The 18,294-nt window shown below is 38.6% G+C and overlaps 1 protein-coding gene across 7 annotated transcripts in view; it reads right to left on the bottom strand.

The window, feature by feature from the left end:
- slc2a9l2 (solute carrier family 2 member 9, like 2) overlaps positions 1-18,294 on the bottom strand; it is a 147,439-nt gene that overhangs the window by 65,471 nt on the left and 63,674 nt on the right. For all 7 annotated transcript variants that reach the window (XR_006821594.1, XM_046029024.1, XM_046029026.1 and 4 more), the window contains 2 exons: positions 11,598-11,785; positions 8,915-9,025 (listed from right to left, as the gene is read on the bottom strand). Coding sequence is in view for 6 of the 7 variants with exons in the window: in XM_046029024.1 (XP_045884980.1) it covers positions 8,915-9,025; positions 11,598-11,785 (299 nt within the window). In the remaining variant the exon portion in view is untranslated. The remainder of the gene's footprint in view (positions 1-8,914; positions 9,026-11,597; positions 11,786-18,294) is intronic.

Raw genomic sequence — 18,294 nt, 5'->3', positions numbered from 1 at the left:
GTGGCACCTTTTCACCTCAATGATCCATTCATTAATTTTAATTCAGTTATAAAATCCTGGGGTCTCATTTATAAAACTGTGCGTAGAAACCTCAGTGTACGTGCGCCCAAAAGTCAAAAATGGCGTACGCTAAAAAATATTTAGACTTATAAAACCATGCGTACGCACACTTGTAAGCAAGTTCCCTTTATAAATCACAATCAACTTGTGAAATGTGGCGCATGAGAAGGAGCGCCATGTCCGACCCTTTGAACGCCCATAGTTGCCTATGAATGGTCAGTGAATCGCCCCTCCCCCATGTTCAAAACTTTCTGCACATTCAAAATCTCTCCCACATAGCTGTGTTCTCTGACACAAAAAAATTAATATTACGAGAAAAATCATTTAATAAGAATTCATAATATAAGTCTACCTGGCCTATACTCTGACGCACATTACGTTATTGCTCCGCTGGTAGTAACGTTATCCCCTTCAGACAGTTCAGGCAGAAATCTCACCACATATCCACACATGTTAACTTCAGCACCTCCGATAACGTGCAGCTCACAATCCCAAACTGAGCAAGGTTGTGCTTCAGTTTTTAGTTGTTTATATTGCAAAAGACTCACAGCACAAAAGTGGGTTCACTTAATAACTATCACAGCCGGTGTCGCATCAGTTGTGGCACGAGATCTTGTCACACCCCTACCTTTTACCTTGTCATACACTCGCCCCTTGGCTTAAATGTGTGTTTGAAACAGACACTGTTTCATGACAATATGTCCAAATACAGTGATTCCATGTGTTTTGACTAGCAACCCAAGGGGTGGCTAAAATATGTCTTATTACAGTACTAAAATATTCAGCTAATGTCTATGTATCAATAACACTACTGTGAGTAAGTTATACTACCTTCTGCCAAAAAATAAATCGTCCTAATGACTTGCAACTACAAAATGCGATAAAAATCTGTTTTTTGTGTGTTCTTGTCCACTTTATACTCATAAATAACACTATGAACTGATGAAACTGGAATACATGTGCGCTCTTGCACAATAATAAATGCAACCCAGTATCGCCTTCTCTGCAGACTTGACAGAGGTCAGACTGGTGACTTCAGCCCTCACAGTTGGCAGGACTAAAAGGTCTGGACATTATTCATCACATCAAGAAGTAGATGAGCCATTAACATCAACTGGCCACAGCTTAAGGCACCACTGGCCCTTCACATGTGCCGCAATCTCTCCACCATCCCTTGGGAGACAGGCTTTAAATGAGGGAATCTGTCGCATAACACACACACTGACAGTGACACTTTGATTGTTTTCACACTGGTGACAATCTACGCACATATTACCTCGTGGGACAAAGTTATTAAAGGAGAATATTGATATGTTTGCTTCTTAGACTTTGCCAACCCTGCCGCTCTGCTTTGCATTATTCCTGCTCGTGTCTGTAGTCAGTAAGCATAGCTGAAGATACCAGAGCTTGTTTTCCTGCCTGCAGAAGAAGTCATTTGCAGATAATTAGTTTAGTTTTTACCCAAATCTCGCTCTCTCTCTCTCTCTCGTCTATCAGTCTACATCTGACACTTGGCATCTACAAAATGATGAATAATAATTTTAAAGCGTGAGAATACACGTTAGCTAGATGGACTATAACTGTCATGAAATGCCTCTTTGCTACCATAAGGTCAGTTTTTGTATTCCATTTTAGTTTGTGTTTAGACTTTAACTTCCTAAAGGGCTACAGAGTGTGACGACACGGCAGGATGTGTGTGATTTAATGTGGTATGGCACACACTCCACAGCTCTTGTGTGTTAGCCAGCCGTATAGTGACAAGTGTGCCGAAGTGAAAGGGCGATGGCTCAGTAGGGCACTAGAAAAGGGGCAGGAGCCCAGGGGGTAGCATTTTGCATTAAGTATCATACTATAATCATACAGGGTTTTCTTGTGTGTGTTTTGACAAAAATGTTATATTAGTAGTGTTAGGGTCAGAATATACTGAGCAACAAAAGAGAATATATAAAAGAATGAATAAGTTAAACAGAGCTTAAAAGGCAGAATAAAAAAGTATTTGGTTGATGCTTAATGATGCATTCAAATTTAATAAGATGCAAAATTCTAAGGCAGAATGAATGCACACAAAGCGAATAGAAAGATATGAACAGATGCAAAGGGACAAGAAAGGATAAAATTTCACTCCAGGCAGTGCAAATTGTGGTAAAGATGCTCGATTTGTAAACATCTTAACACCAAGAGAAAATTCATTGTCATCTGGAGTTGCATGACGTCAACCCATTAATAAAAGTTAAAATTAAAGAGATGGGAGCACCAAAGGAGAGGGCCTGAAGGAATAATAAAGAGTGGAGTTGGTAGTAAGTTTTAAAATCAGTTTGTCAAAAATTGTCCCATACAATCACCAGGGACTGTGCAAACACACAGAGTCAGTGCATGTTGGCAAAACTCTGTACTTCATGCTACCATAACACAGTGCCCTTAATGGTCATGCAACATCAAATCTTAAAAAGCTATTAATACCTGATTACACTACTAGAACACTGCACTCCCAGAATGAGCTATCAAGCTCCTCTCTTGTGTAATCAGGTCAGAGTTTGGGTTCAGGAGGCAGACACTATTTCCATATCTACGAGTAGGGTTAAGACTTTCCTCTTTGATAAAGTTTATAGTTAGGGTTGGCTCAGGTGAGTCCTGAACCATCCCTTAGTTATGCTGCTACAAGATTAGACTGCCAGGAGACTTCACATGATGCACTGAGTTGCTCTCTCCTCCTCCCCTTCTCCATCTTATCTTATCCTATTAATGCATGTCACTAACTCAACTCTTAAATCTCCCAAACTTTTGTGCTTTCTCATACCTCTCCTCTCTCCTTCGATCACTTTCTGCAGGTAATTCTGCCTTTTTGCAGGTAATTCTGTGGGGTCTGGATCTGTGGTTGCAGGCTTCCACATTTCATGTGGAACTTGCAATATTCTACTATTTGTTCTCTTTCCCCGTGCCCCTTCTTTATCCATCCATATTGTATATTTTCTACACCCACTTATTTCCTTTAGTGTCGTTGAAGCCTATCCCAGCGTGCTTTGTTAGAGTGATAGGAACCATTAAGAACATAGTATAGCCATAGTCTTTTGATAGTGAAGAGAAGCGGTACGGTTCAACCATACAGTACAAGTGACATGCAACAAGACGTCCTTGTATTGGAGGTGCAACATTGCCACAAGCAACTAAAACATTCCCTTAATAAGCTGCTGAAGACAGAAGGTGTTAAATTTGCTTGGGAGGAGATAACACATTTGGCTTTCCTGGTCTGAGGACAACCATTGTCTGCATGAACGGTTCAATGGCGTTACAGTTTGGGTTGGTGATTACTGAATTACAGTGTAAATGTTCGACCAATTATTGTAAAGATCTGTTATTAAGGACATTTTCTTTGCATTAGGGCCTGTCAGATATTCAGCTTATTTTGTTTTGTGTGATCATGTTACACAGCTCTGTGTGGTCACTGTGGTGTAAAGACGACAAATGTAATAAGGTTAGAGCTCCAACTAAGTGCATGGTCTGCTGTATTCAATTTGTCACATTCAGTCACAGGGGATTAAACATCAAGTTTGAAATGTTTGCCACCTAAATGAAAATAAGTCACATTTTAAAGCCAGGTATGGACTTGAATTTTAATATCATAAATATTTGAAGCTCCTTAAACCAAGCGGCTGCGATACTGTTATAAAGCAAAGCTTTATGGACATCTAGCATTTTATGGTAATAGCATATGACACTAGCATATAATGGTCAATAGCATAAATAAGCAAAAGTCAAATAAAGCAGGGCTTATAAGCCACACGGCATCTGTCATACTACACTGAAATAATTTGTAGATTAATTAACACATTCAGTTTTACAACCAATGGATATGTCAGTTTATTTTTGATCACTTTGCGTCTTTGTGTACACTACTCCAACAGCCAGTGGATGATTATTGTCAGCAATATAAGAACAGTGATGCTCATCAAAGGAGGTTGGGGTTGAGTTGGCTGTGGCTGATGGGGAGATGGAGTACGGCTGGAGGGGAAACTGTTATCTGAAGGGTACATGCTGGTGTTTGAAGTCAGTCACCTGGCAGCTAAGTCACTCAGTTGGGTCTTCTCACTTCCGTAGATCAAAGATCAGTTTTAATGTGCTCGTGCTGAGAGGAACCAGACAAGGGGCATTAACACACTCGTTAAATGAACAGAGATGGCAGAGTGCATTTTTCATTGCATTTTGTACTGTGTTCTTGATTGAAAAGTAACTTGCAATGCACAGAAATTCATCCTGATGCATATATGTGTTGCCAATCCTTTTTGACCAAAAGGAACTAAAGAGCCCCAGAGTTTGGTTTTAGGGAAAGTAAAGTGTAGTCAGAGATAGGCAGTATTTATGATGCATGTATTTAAAATACATACACTGAACTAAATAATAAACACTTTTGTTTTTGCCCCCATTCATCATGAGCTCAAAGATCTCTACTTTCTCTATGTACACAAAAGGCCTATTTCAAAATCTGTGTTAGTGAGCACTTCTCCTTTCCACCTCACAGGTGTGGCATCACTGATTTTGGCAAAAACATGTCCCCCTAAGAAAACTGCTAATTCCACTGAAAAACTTTTCTTATTTAAAACAATCAGGGTTGATCGTCTGAGGTCTATTTTCATATAGTTGTTTTAAAAATGATAAATAATAGTATGATTTTTTGACAGCCCAGTACCCACAAAATCCATTGTCCTCAAACAAGAGAACAGATTTCATTTCAATTTGATAAAAAAAGAGGAAAAAATATTTTAAATGTATATTATATAGGCCAGTTGAAAGAGTAATGTGAAAAAACTCTTTAAACCTAAAAGCAGTGAATTTTCAACAATATTTACTCTTATTTTTTGATTGCTCAAAATGTGTCCCAAGTTTTTGTCAACACCGTCAGATATTCATTAAAGCAATAAAATCAGGCAAGTACATGGTCAACTATATTCCCGAGGACCCCCTTTCCACCCTCCACATGTACTAAATGCAATGGTCAAACAAGCTTCTGTAATTTGCAATTTTTTAAATATGTTTTGTTAACATATTTACTAATGTTACTAATGCCACAACCATAATGTGTCAAAGTTATATAGAAAGTATTATTTGAAATTGTGACATGCATGCATTTTTTGTAGAGGCCAGAGGTAGCTAGCAACAGAGAAAAAACAAGATGGCTCCCGGATACCACTCATGCATGTCATGTTAATAAGTGTGTTTTTGTCACCACCGTCAGACGTCAACACCATCAGGTGTTATGTCAGATGGTGGTAACATAGTTTGAGGGTGTTGACAAAAACTTCTAAATTATCCTCAAAGGAGGCTTAAATACTATTTATGATCATAATAAATAGAAACATTGCTTGTAACGTTTCATTGACCTCTATTTGTAATATATATAATTTCCCTTTTGTTTCTTCAACACATATTGTAGTTATACAGTATTTTCTTACTATATGTATCCCCAATGTCTAAAAATATAAATTCTTCTTAAGAAATCTCTCCTAATACACCAGACAAAAAAGTTTGGGCTGACATACAATTTAACTCAGAAGAAAAGGACTAATTATTAGGCTACTACCACCACCATCAGCTCTGTGTCACCACAGTCAGATGGATCTTTCTATGTTTTAAATTTATATGGTTACAATCTGTTCCTACAATGCTGTTGATTAATTAAATTCATGGTCACTTTGAAATTAAAAATGTATTTTTTATGCCCTAAATTGTTATTTTGTATTCTTAATGCTAATGATGAATGTTGCAAGATGTATACATTTTTAAAAGAGCACATGTGAAATAGTACAAAAAATGAACAAAAGTTCACATTTGACATTTAATAGCATATATATATGTACCTATGGTGTAAACACAATGATTTTAAAGCTCAAAATCATTATAAGACTAAACAAATAAGATTAACTGGACTTTTATTGTGTCTGACGGTGTTGACAAAAACTAGTAGTAAAGTCAGGCAAAACAGATATTTCATGAAAAAATTACAGGAGGTTGCACCAAAATATTGCTAGATTGGTGAGATCTTGTACGATAAACACATAAGTTTAGATTTCTTATTTTATTTATTTTCAAAATTAAAACCTGTTTTATTCAAATTCTCAACAATCAGTGGCATATCAAGATGCTGATCAGACAGCATGGGTATTGCACAGGTGCGCCTTAGGCTGGCCACAATAAAAGGCCATTTGACAGAGTTGATGAAAATGTATCAAAATACTTGTTTTGTATTTTGCAGTTTAAAAATACTGTAAAATACCTTGTGAGGAGTCTATTTTATAACGTCATAAAAACGCTGCCTCTGATTGGTACCTATTCAGTTATTTGTGCGGACAGAACAGAAAATCGATCCAGACCCGAAGAAGAAGGCCAAGGTGACAAACGTGTAGGTTTTCATCGATTTTTAGCATAAATTGCTACAATTCTTAACACTTGTGGTTCAGTTTTGGTGTTCATTTTAGTAGCCTAGGATAAATTGTTTACCAGTTTATGTAATGTTCTACTATTTGACCCAAGATGCAGCCCTCACAGTTAACGTTAACTTGCTACTTTCAGCATATGTTTTCATCAGTTGTGCACAATAAAAATTATAATAAAGCATTTCAGCGCTGCAATGTCATTAAACAGCAGGTTGTCAACCTTTCCACCACTCGTGTTTGTTGTAGCTCCCAACTTCTCGTCAAGTCGAAGTGTGGAATGGGGGCTGTTTTGTGTTTCGTGAGAATTATTCCCAAATACAGTAAGAGCTGCAAGGGATCAGTTCAATTTTTCAATGATGAAAATTGTGCTACAAACGATGTTTGTGAGTGTTTCAGGACTGCAGCGTAGGCTACAAGCTTACAGCAGCGACTCCCTTACCTCTTCTCTTCTATGTCTGCCTTTTTTCTCACTCATGTTTCTCCTCAAAGGCTACCGTCTCTCCATGTTCCAATCTTGTTCTGGCTAGCAAAAGGAGGAGAACGACTTTGAGGTGTACATTTTCAAATACTGAAAAAAAAACTGATCCCCTGCAGCTACTGTCGAACATGAATGAAATTGATTTCTCAAAAGCTACTCAAAACAAGATACTATCCTAATCTAAATTAGGATACAATCATGAATCAATAGCAAACTGTTACTTAAACATCAAACGTTTGGTTACTTTATAACTAACCTTTATCTTTAAAACCAAAAACAGACCTAAAAGGAGAGTGAATGTTGACTTACATTTGTCAGGTTTCCTGAAACACAACTCAAAATGAATGCTGTTGCTCCATGTCTGCTGGATGTGTAAATAGGCAACTGTTTTCTAAGACATTAGCGATATCAACTTCATAAGGTCAATGTTGTGTTTACAATGTGAGTTGCTTATTAATGTAGGTTTAACCATTTTGTTGCTTGCCATTTCCCATTCTTCATTTAGCTCATTTAGACCGGTCATGACGACAGCAACATCAGTGTAAATTAATCAATGGTATTTAAGGACATTCCCAACCTTACACTAATATTGCAATCTAATGAACACGGTACACAAGTTGTACCAGTTGTGAGGCTTGTGTATGAGCAGTCAGCAAACTTTAACAATGTTAAGTCCAAGTATACAGACCCTGGGTGGAATCTGCATTTTTGGGAGAGGAACATAGCCTAGGAACTTCAATTGTACCTACAGTATATTCTTCAAAATGCAAGAAACGTTCCAGAAAAAATTTGTATTCGTCTATTCTGGCAATATACTTATTGTGTGAGTGGATAGCACAGCCTGCACAGTTCTATCTCATTCAGTGTATTGTGGATCAATAACATAGTCTACTGTCATCAGTAGGTCAGCAAGAAGAATTAAAATGAATACAGCTAACTGTCAACTCCTTTTCCCTTTTCCTTTGCCTTCCAGGAATACAAGTCATTTACAGTAGTTTATTTGGAACACAAAATGTGATGGCGATAAATAGTAATTATGCATGTTTTATATTTATATTAGCGTGTTGTGTACAGTGTGTAAATCATCACATAATGCTCTGGTGTGGAATACCACATTGTCTGCCTAACAAGCTGCCAACGACTTGCTCTGAGTTGAAGCAAAGTACTCTCTGCTCATTTAGTGATAGATCTGCTGCCAGAGTGGGAATATACTCCTGCCATGCCTTTTCCCGGCAACTGAGCTGACGATGTTTGAGCAGTTTGCTCCTCCACACTGACCAAAGATAACAGAGCTTTGGTCAAGAGCCTTTAAATTAAGGCTGGGCAGCTAAAATTTTGTTTTGTTTGATTAAAAGTTCTACAGTCTGTGTACTGTACAGTATTTACTGTAGGAGATAATGTACATATGCCACAACCACCACACTCTTGCTTTTTACTTTGGTATTTCAGTGTCAGTTACTGTCTATATACAGTTTGTCTACATAATAATTTCATGGTGGAGAAACATGCTACCAATTCTTTTTCTGCAAATTCTTTCATGAGGCCCACTTGGGAAATCTTTGAGAGACTAATCAAAACTCATGTAAACTACACTGTAAATACTGGGCTGTAAAGAAATCTTTAATGCAATAATGAACTGCCACTGGTACAGATTTACATTCCATTCTTTAAAAGTGCTTTGTGTTGTCACTTTAGTCAATTGTGTATTAAGACAAACTGGGCACATACGTACATAGAGTAGATGTTGCTATCCTTCAGATCTGTTTAACTTACAAAACAGACAATTGTCCAATATTAAAAAGAGACTGACAGTCAAACTTCTGACAGCTTTGATATTAAAAGGTAATATTGGAGAGATTGGAGAGGATTTTCACTAAAGATAAAAGTGAAAGACCACCCCTGAAATAAAAAAAAACGTACCATGCTTCAGCATGTGAGCAATACTCACCGAGATGATAGCAGCCAAAGTCTCTATGCCCCCGGTGGTCAGTGTGATGTAGGGGATAATGTTCTCAGCAAAGCCTGCTTCCCGAAGGATCCCATTGGTGTAGTACCAGATCTATGAAAAAGGAAATCTAATTTTAGTGGACTTTCATATGGTATAGACAAAAATCTACATGAAGATCATATATATATATATATATATATATATATATGTACATCTCTAAAACACAAATGATGACCTCTTTGAATTCAAGATTCTGAAAATCAAATTAGACTCGTGAGTTGGAAAAGTTCCTGTTGCTGTTACCCTGCTGCTTAGGTGGAACATGCTCTTGCATATTTTTCTCTGCATTCTCTCCTCTAACCTATGGCCTGCACTAATCTCTCCAGTGGCCCATTTGACAGGTAACAACGAGAACAAAAAACATGTCGGCAATTGTCAGAAATTGTGAATTTTGACAAGCTGAAGCATTGTGATACTGTGACACTGGCTGCTGGTATATTTCTCAGCTGTCAATATAGCATCAGCATACAGTTTCATTGCAGCACAATAAACCTTTGTAACATTACCAAGTCATTCTCAGACTCATTTGATGGATTTGATGGCGACGAGGTAGTGAATATTATACGACAATCACAAGAAAGACCTCCCACTCACATTCATGGTAATTCAGATGAGCTTTGTGATTTCTAGCTTTGCATTATATTACTGAAACGTCCATGAATCTATCAAACATAAAAAAATTTAGCAAATTGATATTGATTTGATATTCACCCTGAATATGAATTTGGAGACGTTTCTTTGCCAATCATTGACATTGCTGTCTTTTGCATTATTCCTCATGGTGATGGACTTACACATAATCTAAAGTCAGTTTTTCTTGGTTCAGTGTTGACATTCTCTTTATTTTAGGTGGTGGATGGCAGCGAAGAGCAGCAACTTTTGTCCTCATGCAGGGGTATTCTTGGCATCTCTATGCTCAAGACTGAGAGTAGGTCCCATAATTGGACAACAGTCATTACCACACACCAAGTACACTGCAACACAGCAGGAGGAGGATGGTTAAACATCTCTTCCTGTCAACAAAGTGCACAGAACAGAGTAACTTACAGTGATTTCTCCATGCCCACGGGCTCTCATACACAGCAGTACTGAGAACAACCCTTAAGAGAGACTGATCCACTGTAACTGGGGCAAGAAACTGGCTATTTAAGAACTCCTATCTCCTCTTTACAGTTTTTAAACTTTTATTTTTAAGGCAGATGCAAGAATACTTTTTAAAATTTAACCTTTGCAAATGAATAAGTACACAACAGTGTTTGCAATGTGCTGCTAAGCCTAAACCACTGACAAATAAGGCTGTGACGGTATTGATTTTTTCACTGTCACTGATAGGACTGTGAAAGGACAGCACACCCAAGCCTTTCTGGAGTTAAGGGCCATTTCCTGTAATGTAATGCCTGGTTATTGTTAAAGTAAGTGGGAGAGATAGAAATGCTTTTGCATATACTGACATTTTTAAATCTTATCTGCTCACAAAAATCTTTTAAATGTCCATGTCTTTATGTATTAATTTTTATGCACCGGAGAGTTAGCTGTCATGTGTCAGGATCACTAAGGCTACAGGAAGCAGCAGCTTTTCTCAGCTCAATAAAAGTCTTGTGGAGCAGCAAAAGGAAGTGTTGTGATTGACTTGATAAAAACTACAGCTCCAGTGCAAGGGTGAACCTGTATTGGAGTTTAGAATTCTGTGACTCTAACAGGGGCCTGTAAGTTACCTTTAACTTAGTCTGAAGGTAGACTGGACACTACAGTGACTACTGGTGCAAGTGGTATTACAGCACAGGACAGGGTGGGGCAAGCAGGTTAGCATGCTAATTTCAGTAGATATCTCTGCAAAATGATACATAGACATCTTTAACATGACGTCAGAAGGGTTACTTCTTCACATTCTGTTGATAAGAATAGTACTTTTTTAACGTTTTATCCTAATTTTTCTGGCCATTGTACATTTAAAGCTGTACAAACAATATTTTTATATTGATCAAATTACTATGTTGAAGTGAAAGGATTTGCTCATAGTGAAGAGCACTTCCTAAAACTATAATGCAGTGTTATCTGGAAAGAAGAAAGCAGAATGGCTCTTTCTCGTGTCTGAGTCTCTCGAGTACAATAAGAAACACTCTTCACGTTCCTGCTACTGGCACTTGTGTCCACCAAGGACCAAAACTGATAGACAAAGCTGAGGTGTGACTGAAGATGTGACTGGAGGTGTGACAGAACATCTTCAAGCAAGTCTCTGGCTGATTTATCTGTGAATATTCTCAGTCATCCAGGTCAAAGTTGTCTGAGGAAGGTTAAATCAAGGGCAACTGGATTTGGGTTAGGGGATCTTCAACCAAGTCCAGTTACCCTTGATTTAACCTTCCTTGAATCTGGGTGATATACAGAATGTTTGCCATGCATATGGTGTTGAAAGAAGTTTTATTTCTAATCAAATCTTTACCAGAATTTTTCATTATCGATTCCTTTCAACTGAATCTCATCTGTTTTACTTTTAATTCAAATAAATACTACATAAAATAATAATATTGTGTCCTTAATATATAATTCACTATAAAATAGCATAAAGGAAAGGATTCCACTGACAATCTGAAAACAAAATGAAATATGAGCTGCATCTTACAGCATTGAGGCCACAGAGCTGATAGCACGCCATGGTGATGATGACGGTGATGAGCTGCCAGCGAACAGCTTGGCTCTTCAGCAGCTGTAAGACAGAAGCGGTTTGTAGGTTGTCCTGAGCTCGAGCCTCCGCGTGGACCTCTTCCAGTTCCTGGGACACATCCTTCTTCCCCAACAACCTCTGGAAGGCTGACACACACACACACACACACACACACACACACACACACACACTCGTAGTGCTAAAAATATCCACAACTTAAGGACTTGAGGATTTATTCCACAGCAAATGAAGACGTATCCTTATAAATGGATCAATTTGTTAAAAAAACACGTACTTAAAGAGGTCAAATTATGCTTTTTGTCTTTTTCCCCTCTCCTTTATTGAGTTATATACCTTTTTTGTGCATGTAATAGGTTTGCAGGGTGAAAAAGCCCAAAGTCCACCCCAAAGGGAGTTCCCATCTCCCACAGAAAACTCTGCTCTGAACTGCCTGAAAGCAGCTCGTTTGTAGTCCAGCCCTTTCTTCCGCCTTGCTGTGACGTCACAGCAAAATGCGCATCATAATGCTCGCCTAGCGACTAGTCCGACAAGCCCTCAAAAACACTGGTAGAAAAACACACTGGGCTGCAGCACACAGTGACGTCCGCCTGCTGCCTCTCCTCTCCCTTCCAAACACTAGCTACCCTCCAGGCAGTCAATGGACATAAAGTTGTTACTGTGGTGTAGAGACAGAGCTCAGTTATAACTTTATTGATGAAAGACACTTTTGTTACAGATTAATAACTCACCACTTTGAAACTCTTTCTCCAGTCCATGTTGCTAAGCTGGTTTGGGAACATAAACAGCTGAACTGAAGCCGTGTTTACCGGCTTCTCACAGACCGCCCTACTCTGCTTCTGATTGTCTAGTAGTCCTTACCTTGGAACTGCACATGTGCAACTACCAAAAAAGATTTTATACAAGTAAGATTCCTCACTCTGTAGCTAAAACGAAGTGTTCAAAGAGGGTGAAAAGAGGAGCTGCAGCAATGTGCAGTTTGACAAAAATATGGTGTTTTTTGAAAATGAAACCATGTAAACCTGTTCTGGTACAACCCCTAAATAAAATTATGATATGACCACTTTAACTAAAATCTAAATCTGTTATCTGTAGTTTTATCAAGTGTACACACAACCGGGCCCCATTTCTCTGGCTCTTTTGGCCTCCATTTATTATTATTGGTAATGCAGTCTTACAGCCAAGGAACTTGTGACCGTGAGTTTCAATCACCAGACTGGCAGGATAAATCTGGGTGCAGCACTTGCCCTCATTTACTACCATTGAGGTGCCCTTGAGCAAGGCCCTTAACCCCAACTGCTCCAGTGGTCAGCAGATCTAACTGTGGTTGTACTGGGCAGCTTCCATATGTGAATGTGTAACAATGTAAATGTGATCAGGGTCTCCCTGCAAAAGAGAGGCTTCCTCTCAGTTAAGCTCCCCTGACAAAATAAAGGTTAAAAATATATATATATATTAAAAGTACCCAGTGTCTTTGACTACTCAAGGTGCAGAATCTTTCAACAAAGCACCAATAAAAGAGGAAAAGGAGACCACTGGCCAATATAAATAAGACAGTATATAACTGTCTTATTTGACAGTGTTTTACCATGATAATAAGTAATGGTCTTTTATTGTTAACAGAGTGTTTGTTAGCAATAAAAAGACCATTAATTATTATCATGATTGGCAGCATATTCAATAACTGCGTAATGTGATATTTAATACTGATTATTCTTCTGCCTATATTCTCTACATTTATATCAATGTAATGTAACTGTAAGTCTTAAATGTAGATCTTTCTAAACAGAATCAGCATACTTATTAGTTGCACTTCAAGGCTTTGATTATCTATACACTTTCAAACAGTGGCTGTGTGATCATGCTGATGATTTACTGTTTTTAATCTCACTATCAAAAAAAACCATCTGTGTGTTGATTAGAATCTTTTTTATTTAAGGCACTCTGTTGAGTGGTGCTAATTAAATGGGTCCCAATTAGGTTTATAGATTGTGAAAAAATGTTGATTAAATATTGAAGTGGCTTTGCAAATGTTTATTGAGGATGGAAATGCATTCAACATATTTGTTATGCCTCAAGGATACACGCAATGAATGTAAATATGAATGTTTTTGCAAGAAAGCTTCACAGGGTATCTTTAAGTGTAGTCAAAACCATGTTCTCAATTTAAATGCTGGGATACATAATCAACACAATATTACGATTTACTCTAATGCATATGACATTGAGCCGTTCTGCCTGTTAACCACAGTGATTTAAATAAGTCAAATGTTCTAATACTCCCATCCTGATGACCGGGGCTCCCCACGAGAGAGGACACTAAAGAGTTTTTCAATTTTCCCCGCTGCAAGGCTTCAGCAGGCCCCTAGTGTCCAGTCGGCGGGGGTAACGGCCCAGCATATGGTAGACTGTTAGCTCCAGTGAGTTCCACTCCACGTCAACTGGAGCACTGGACTGTGGTCAACAGGGCTAAGCATGGGGCAACGTCCGTCTCCTCCTCCTGCAACACTGGATCTCCAACTGGCCAACAGATTTGATATTCTGGACTTCAACAACTTCCCATCACTGGAGTGCTACTCCCACCCCCCAACGCCCAAGTGACGCAGATTACTGAGAGAAGTCATGATCAGGAGAAGCCCAGGTGGCCCACTAGTCCAGGGATGGCTGTAGATCCCTCTGCTAGGATGGCTGCTGCTCCTCCGCTGCGGAAGTCTCCAGCTACCACCACTCAACATGCGGCTGCAGAAATACAGCACTCTTCCCGACCTTCAGCTGTGCCCCATTTCTTTGACCCAACATCGCTGATACATGGAGATTCTACAGTGAGGAATATCCATATCGCCAACACCATCACACTGTCTCCCTGGTGTCATAACCACGACCAGACTTCTGTCTTCTTTCCCAACATTCAACAGGAATATTATTATCCAGAAGTTTTCTGATCTTTTGACATTTATGGCTTCCGGCTCTGACAAACTGCTGATCGTAGGGGATTTTAATATTCATATCTGTTGCCCATCAAAACCTATGGTCAACGAGTTCTGATGCCACATAGATTCTTATGGTCTGACTCAATCTGTATTGGGTTCAGCTCACCAGAAGGGTCACACACTAGATCTGTGTTCAATTCCACTTTACCTTGCCCCTTCCCACCCTTCCCAGTCCCATTCCCTAAGGTACAATATTATGTTGAACTAATTAACAACAATGTTCATAGACCTAAAATACTGTTCAACACTACTGTTCAACTCTTTCCTAAACCCAGCTGCTGCTGCTGCTGCTGCTGCTATCACTACCACCGCTGCTACTGCTGCTCCTTCTACCAAAACATGTGAGAAGTTTAGGAACTTCTTCATCGACAAAACTGACAACATAAGATTTCACATTGCACACTAAGGCTCTGTCCCCTTAGAGACAAATCACCCATCCAGCTGCCTCCAGCAGTTTCAATCTGTGCTTTTTTCCCAGCTCTTGGAGGTGGTCATGCAAATGAATCCCACCTGCTTTCCCTTAGACATTATTCCATCACGCTTATTCAAGGAAGTTTGCAACACAAAATTACTTTTTACCTGAGAGGAAAAAAATGTACTGTTAAAATAATAAATTGTTCACCTGCTGCTATTATATGTGTCATCCTTCAAGGCTCAATTTTATGCCCACTCCTATTCACGCTATACATGCTTCCCCTTGGCACTATTTTTGAGAAGTACAATATTTTGTATCACTGTTATGTGGATGACATACAGTATTACATGCTAGTTACACCTGAAAGCATCCACTCTCTAAAGACCACACTGTCTGAATGATATCAAAGGCTGGATGTTAAGGAACTTCCTTCAACTTAATGAAAACAAAACTAAGGTAATTCTATTTTGCCCTCCGAGCTCTGTCACAAGCTTAAGTAATCTGCTTGGTCCACTGACTACAAATTTGAATATTGTAGTTAAAAATCTAGTTTTTTTCTTGGACACCTATTTGAATTTTAACAAGCAAGTTAGTAGTGTCGTGAAGGGCAGGTTTTATCAGCTTTGAACCATAGCCAAACTGAAGCCATATATCTCATAAGGATGTGGAACAGTTACACATGCATTTATCACCTTGTGGCTGGACCACTATATTCCCTTTACATTGGTTTGACCCATTCCACACTTTCTCGACTACAAATGGTTCAACATGCAGCCACTAGAATTTTTACTGGAACAAAGAATAGACAACGCGTTACTTCGGTCTTGGTTCACTTTGGTTACTAGTGAAGTACAGAATTGATTTTAAAATTGTATTTTAATTTACTTTACTTTTTTACCGCAATACTTACACACGGTAGCTCTGCTTTAATCTTGAGAAGCTGCAGAGCTGCAGTCTCTATTCATTCAACTTACACTGTAAATTTCCAGCTAAACTGAGGCTTTGTGAAGCCCCTTTTCTCTCTCTCTCTCTCGCCTGGCATTCACCGGTCTTGTGCAGAGTTTTGCGTGCATGCCACGCTGCCGACAACTGCATGCACGTCGCGGTTCCTCGCGGGTCCAACTCAAGTAGCCGGCTATTTAAAAACGATGAAATATTCTTTGTGTGGTTCATCAACGGTGATAAATTATCTGAAAGTCCCGCGAGGTGCGGACAACTCGGCACAACACCAGTGAAGCTGGGGCTCCGTCTCTTCAGCAAGTGTTCCACTTCTCCCACTACATACACGCTACGCCTACACATGCGCACTGACAACCCAGGGTTAGGGTTACAATTTTGGATTTATTTACGCACTTTAAAAACATTTATTGAAAGTTTTATTATTTTTACATGTTTATTTACAATGTTAAACGTTGGAATGTTTATTGTAATATGCTCTATATTAACTTATTGGGAGAAAACTGGTAGTTCTATGTAAAATCAGACGTTGAGCGCCACCATTATCTCCAAAATGGCATGATCCTTGTTTCGCTGCGAAGCTTTGACTGTGAAATTGAAATATTGATATTTGGGGTCACACAGTGGTATATACTCTTTATTCTTTTTATTCATGTATACTTGTATTTGTGTTTATTGTGTATTTGGGAAGAACTTTGGGTCAATTCCTGTTGTTTTTAAATGTGCTATATAAATAAAGTGACTTGACCTGACTAATAGGTTGTATCAGCTAAATGAGTTGTATTTATTGGCCACAGACACCAATTTCATAAATATCTAAAATCTACATAATCTGTCATTATACATTATCAAAATTATGAATTTTACTAAAACCTTCTGCCAGAAAGCCTCTCCCATATTTACATTTATTCATTTAGATGACGGTTTTATCCAAAACAACTTACAATTTCTATACGTGTCAAAGGTCGCACACCTCTGGAGCTACTAGGGGTTAAGTGTCTTGCTCAGGAACCATTGGTGTCTCACAGTGGATTCGAAACAGGGTCTGTCACACCAAAGACAAGTGTCTTATCCACAGCACCATCACCACCCATAGAGGTGCTGCTCCAGAGATTCTAACTAAGTCTAACTAATTGCGCCACCAGCCAGCTTGTATTTGTGTCATTTGCAGCTTGGCAAGTTTAAGGTTGTTTGAACTTGATCTATTGAAGGTGATGGGGTGGGGGGAATAAGTGGGTGTAAGGACATCTTTCCCCACTTTAATCCTTTAATCCTTTTCCCTATAAAGGTGTATCCCGGGGTTACAGTAAGGGAAGCCAAGGTGAGTACAGGTTAAGGACATGGCCTGGAATAACAAATCTCTACTCACCAACAGAGACTAAGAGAAGGTAATTAGGATGTGGGAGTTGGATGGAACACAGTGTGGACAGTAAACACACAGGAGGCAGGAAGACCTTCCAAACTAAATCCTGGTCCGAGGTCTCCAGGGTGGTATGATTTGTGTTTGTATGGTATGAAGACTGTGCATGTGTGTACATATGTGTGTTCAATTCTACCAGCTACAGTTTGTAAAAAGTTTTCTATAACAAAAAGTAAAGTTTGATTTTTCATGATGACACAAATTGAAAGTCTTGTCTTTACTCTGATAATTTATGATATCTATCTTGTGATCTACAGTGATAAATAAAAAAATCAGAAAACCCATCATGCATAAATTATCTTACCAGGATAAGTTGCCCACCATGAGATTGGCACTGATGACATGATATTTATGTTTAAATGATGATAGGGATGTGCAACAGAGGCACTGTCCCCACGGCAGCAACCTATTTTATTTTCCCTTGGACAGTGGGGCTCCCCTCTATGTCCCTTTAAAGGACCAAAGGCTTGACCAACAAACAGTTTGAGAAATTATTCTACAACATTAATGAGGGAAAAAAAACCCTTATTGAAATAAGTGTTTAATATTTAAAGAAGATTTGAAAGGGACTTACTAGAGATTTAATGTAGAGGCATTTTTGCTTGAATTTAAAAGAGAAGGGTGGCATTATTCCATATTTTTGTTGTAAATTTTAAATGTGAATCACAAATATATCACTTCATGTCTGAAAAAAGGCTGAGTAGTTTCTCAAAAGCGCTGTGCACTGCTTTTAGTAAATGTTACTCAAACAGGAGTAACTGGTAACTAGTGTATTGGCGTTTATAATTTTGTTCAGTATAAAAATACACCAGTATTTCAACACTTTTGTTTTTGCCCTCATTCATCATGAGCTGA

Source organism: Micropterus dolomieu, linkage group LG18, assembly GCF_021292245.1.
Source record: "Micropterus dolomieu isolate WLL.071019.BEF.003 ecotype Adirondacks linkage group LG18, ASM2129224v1, whole genome shotgun sequence".
NCBI lineage: Eukaryota > Metazoa > Chordata > Actinopteri > Centrarchiformes > Centrarchidae > Micropterus > Micropterus dolomieu.
The sequence above is the reverse complement of the archived record's forward strand: the minus strand, read 5'-3'. Positions and strand labels throughout refer to the sequence as shown.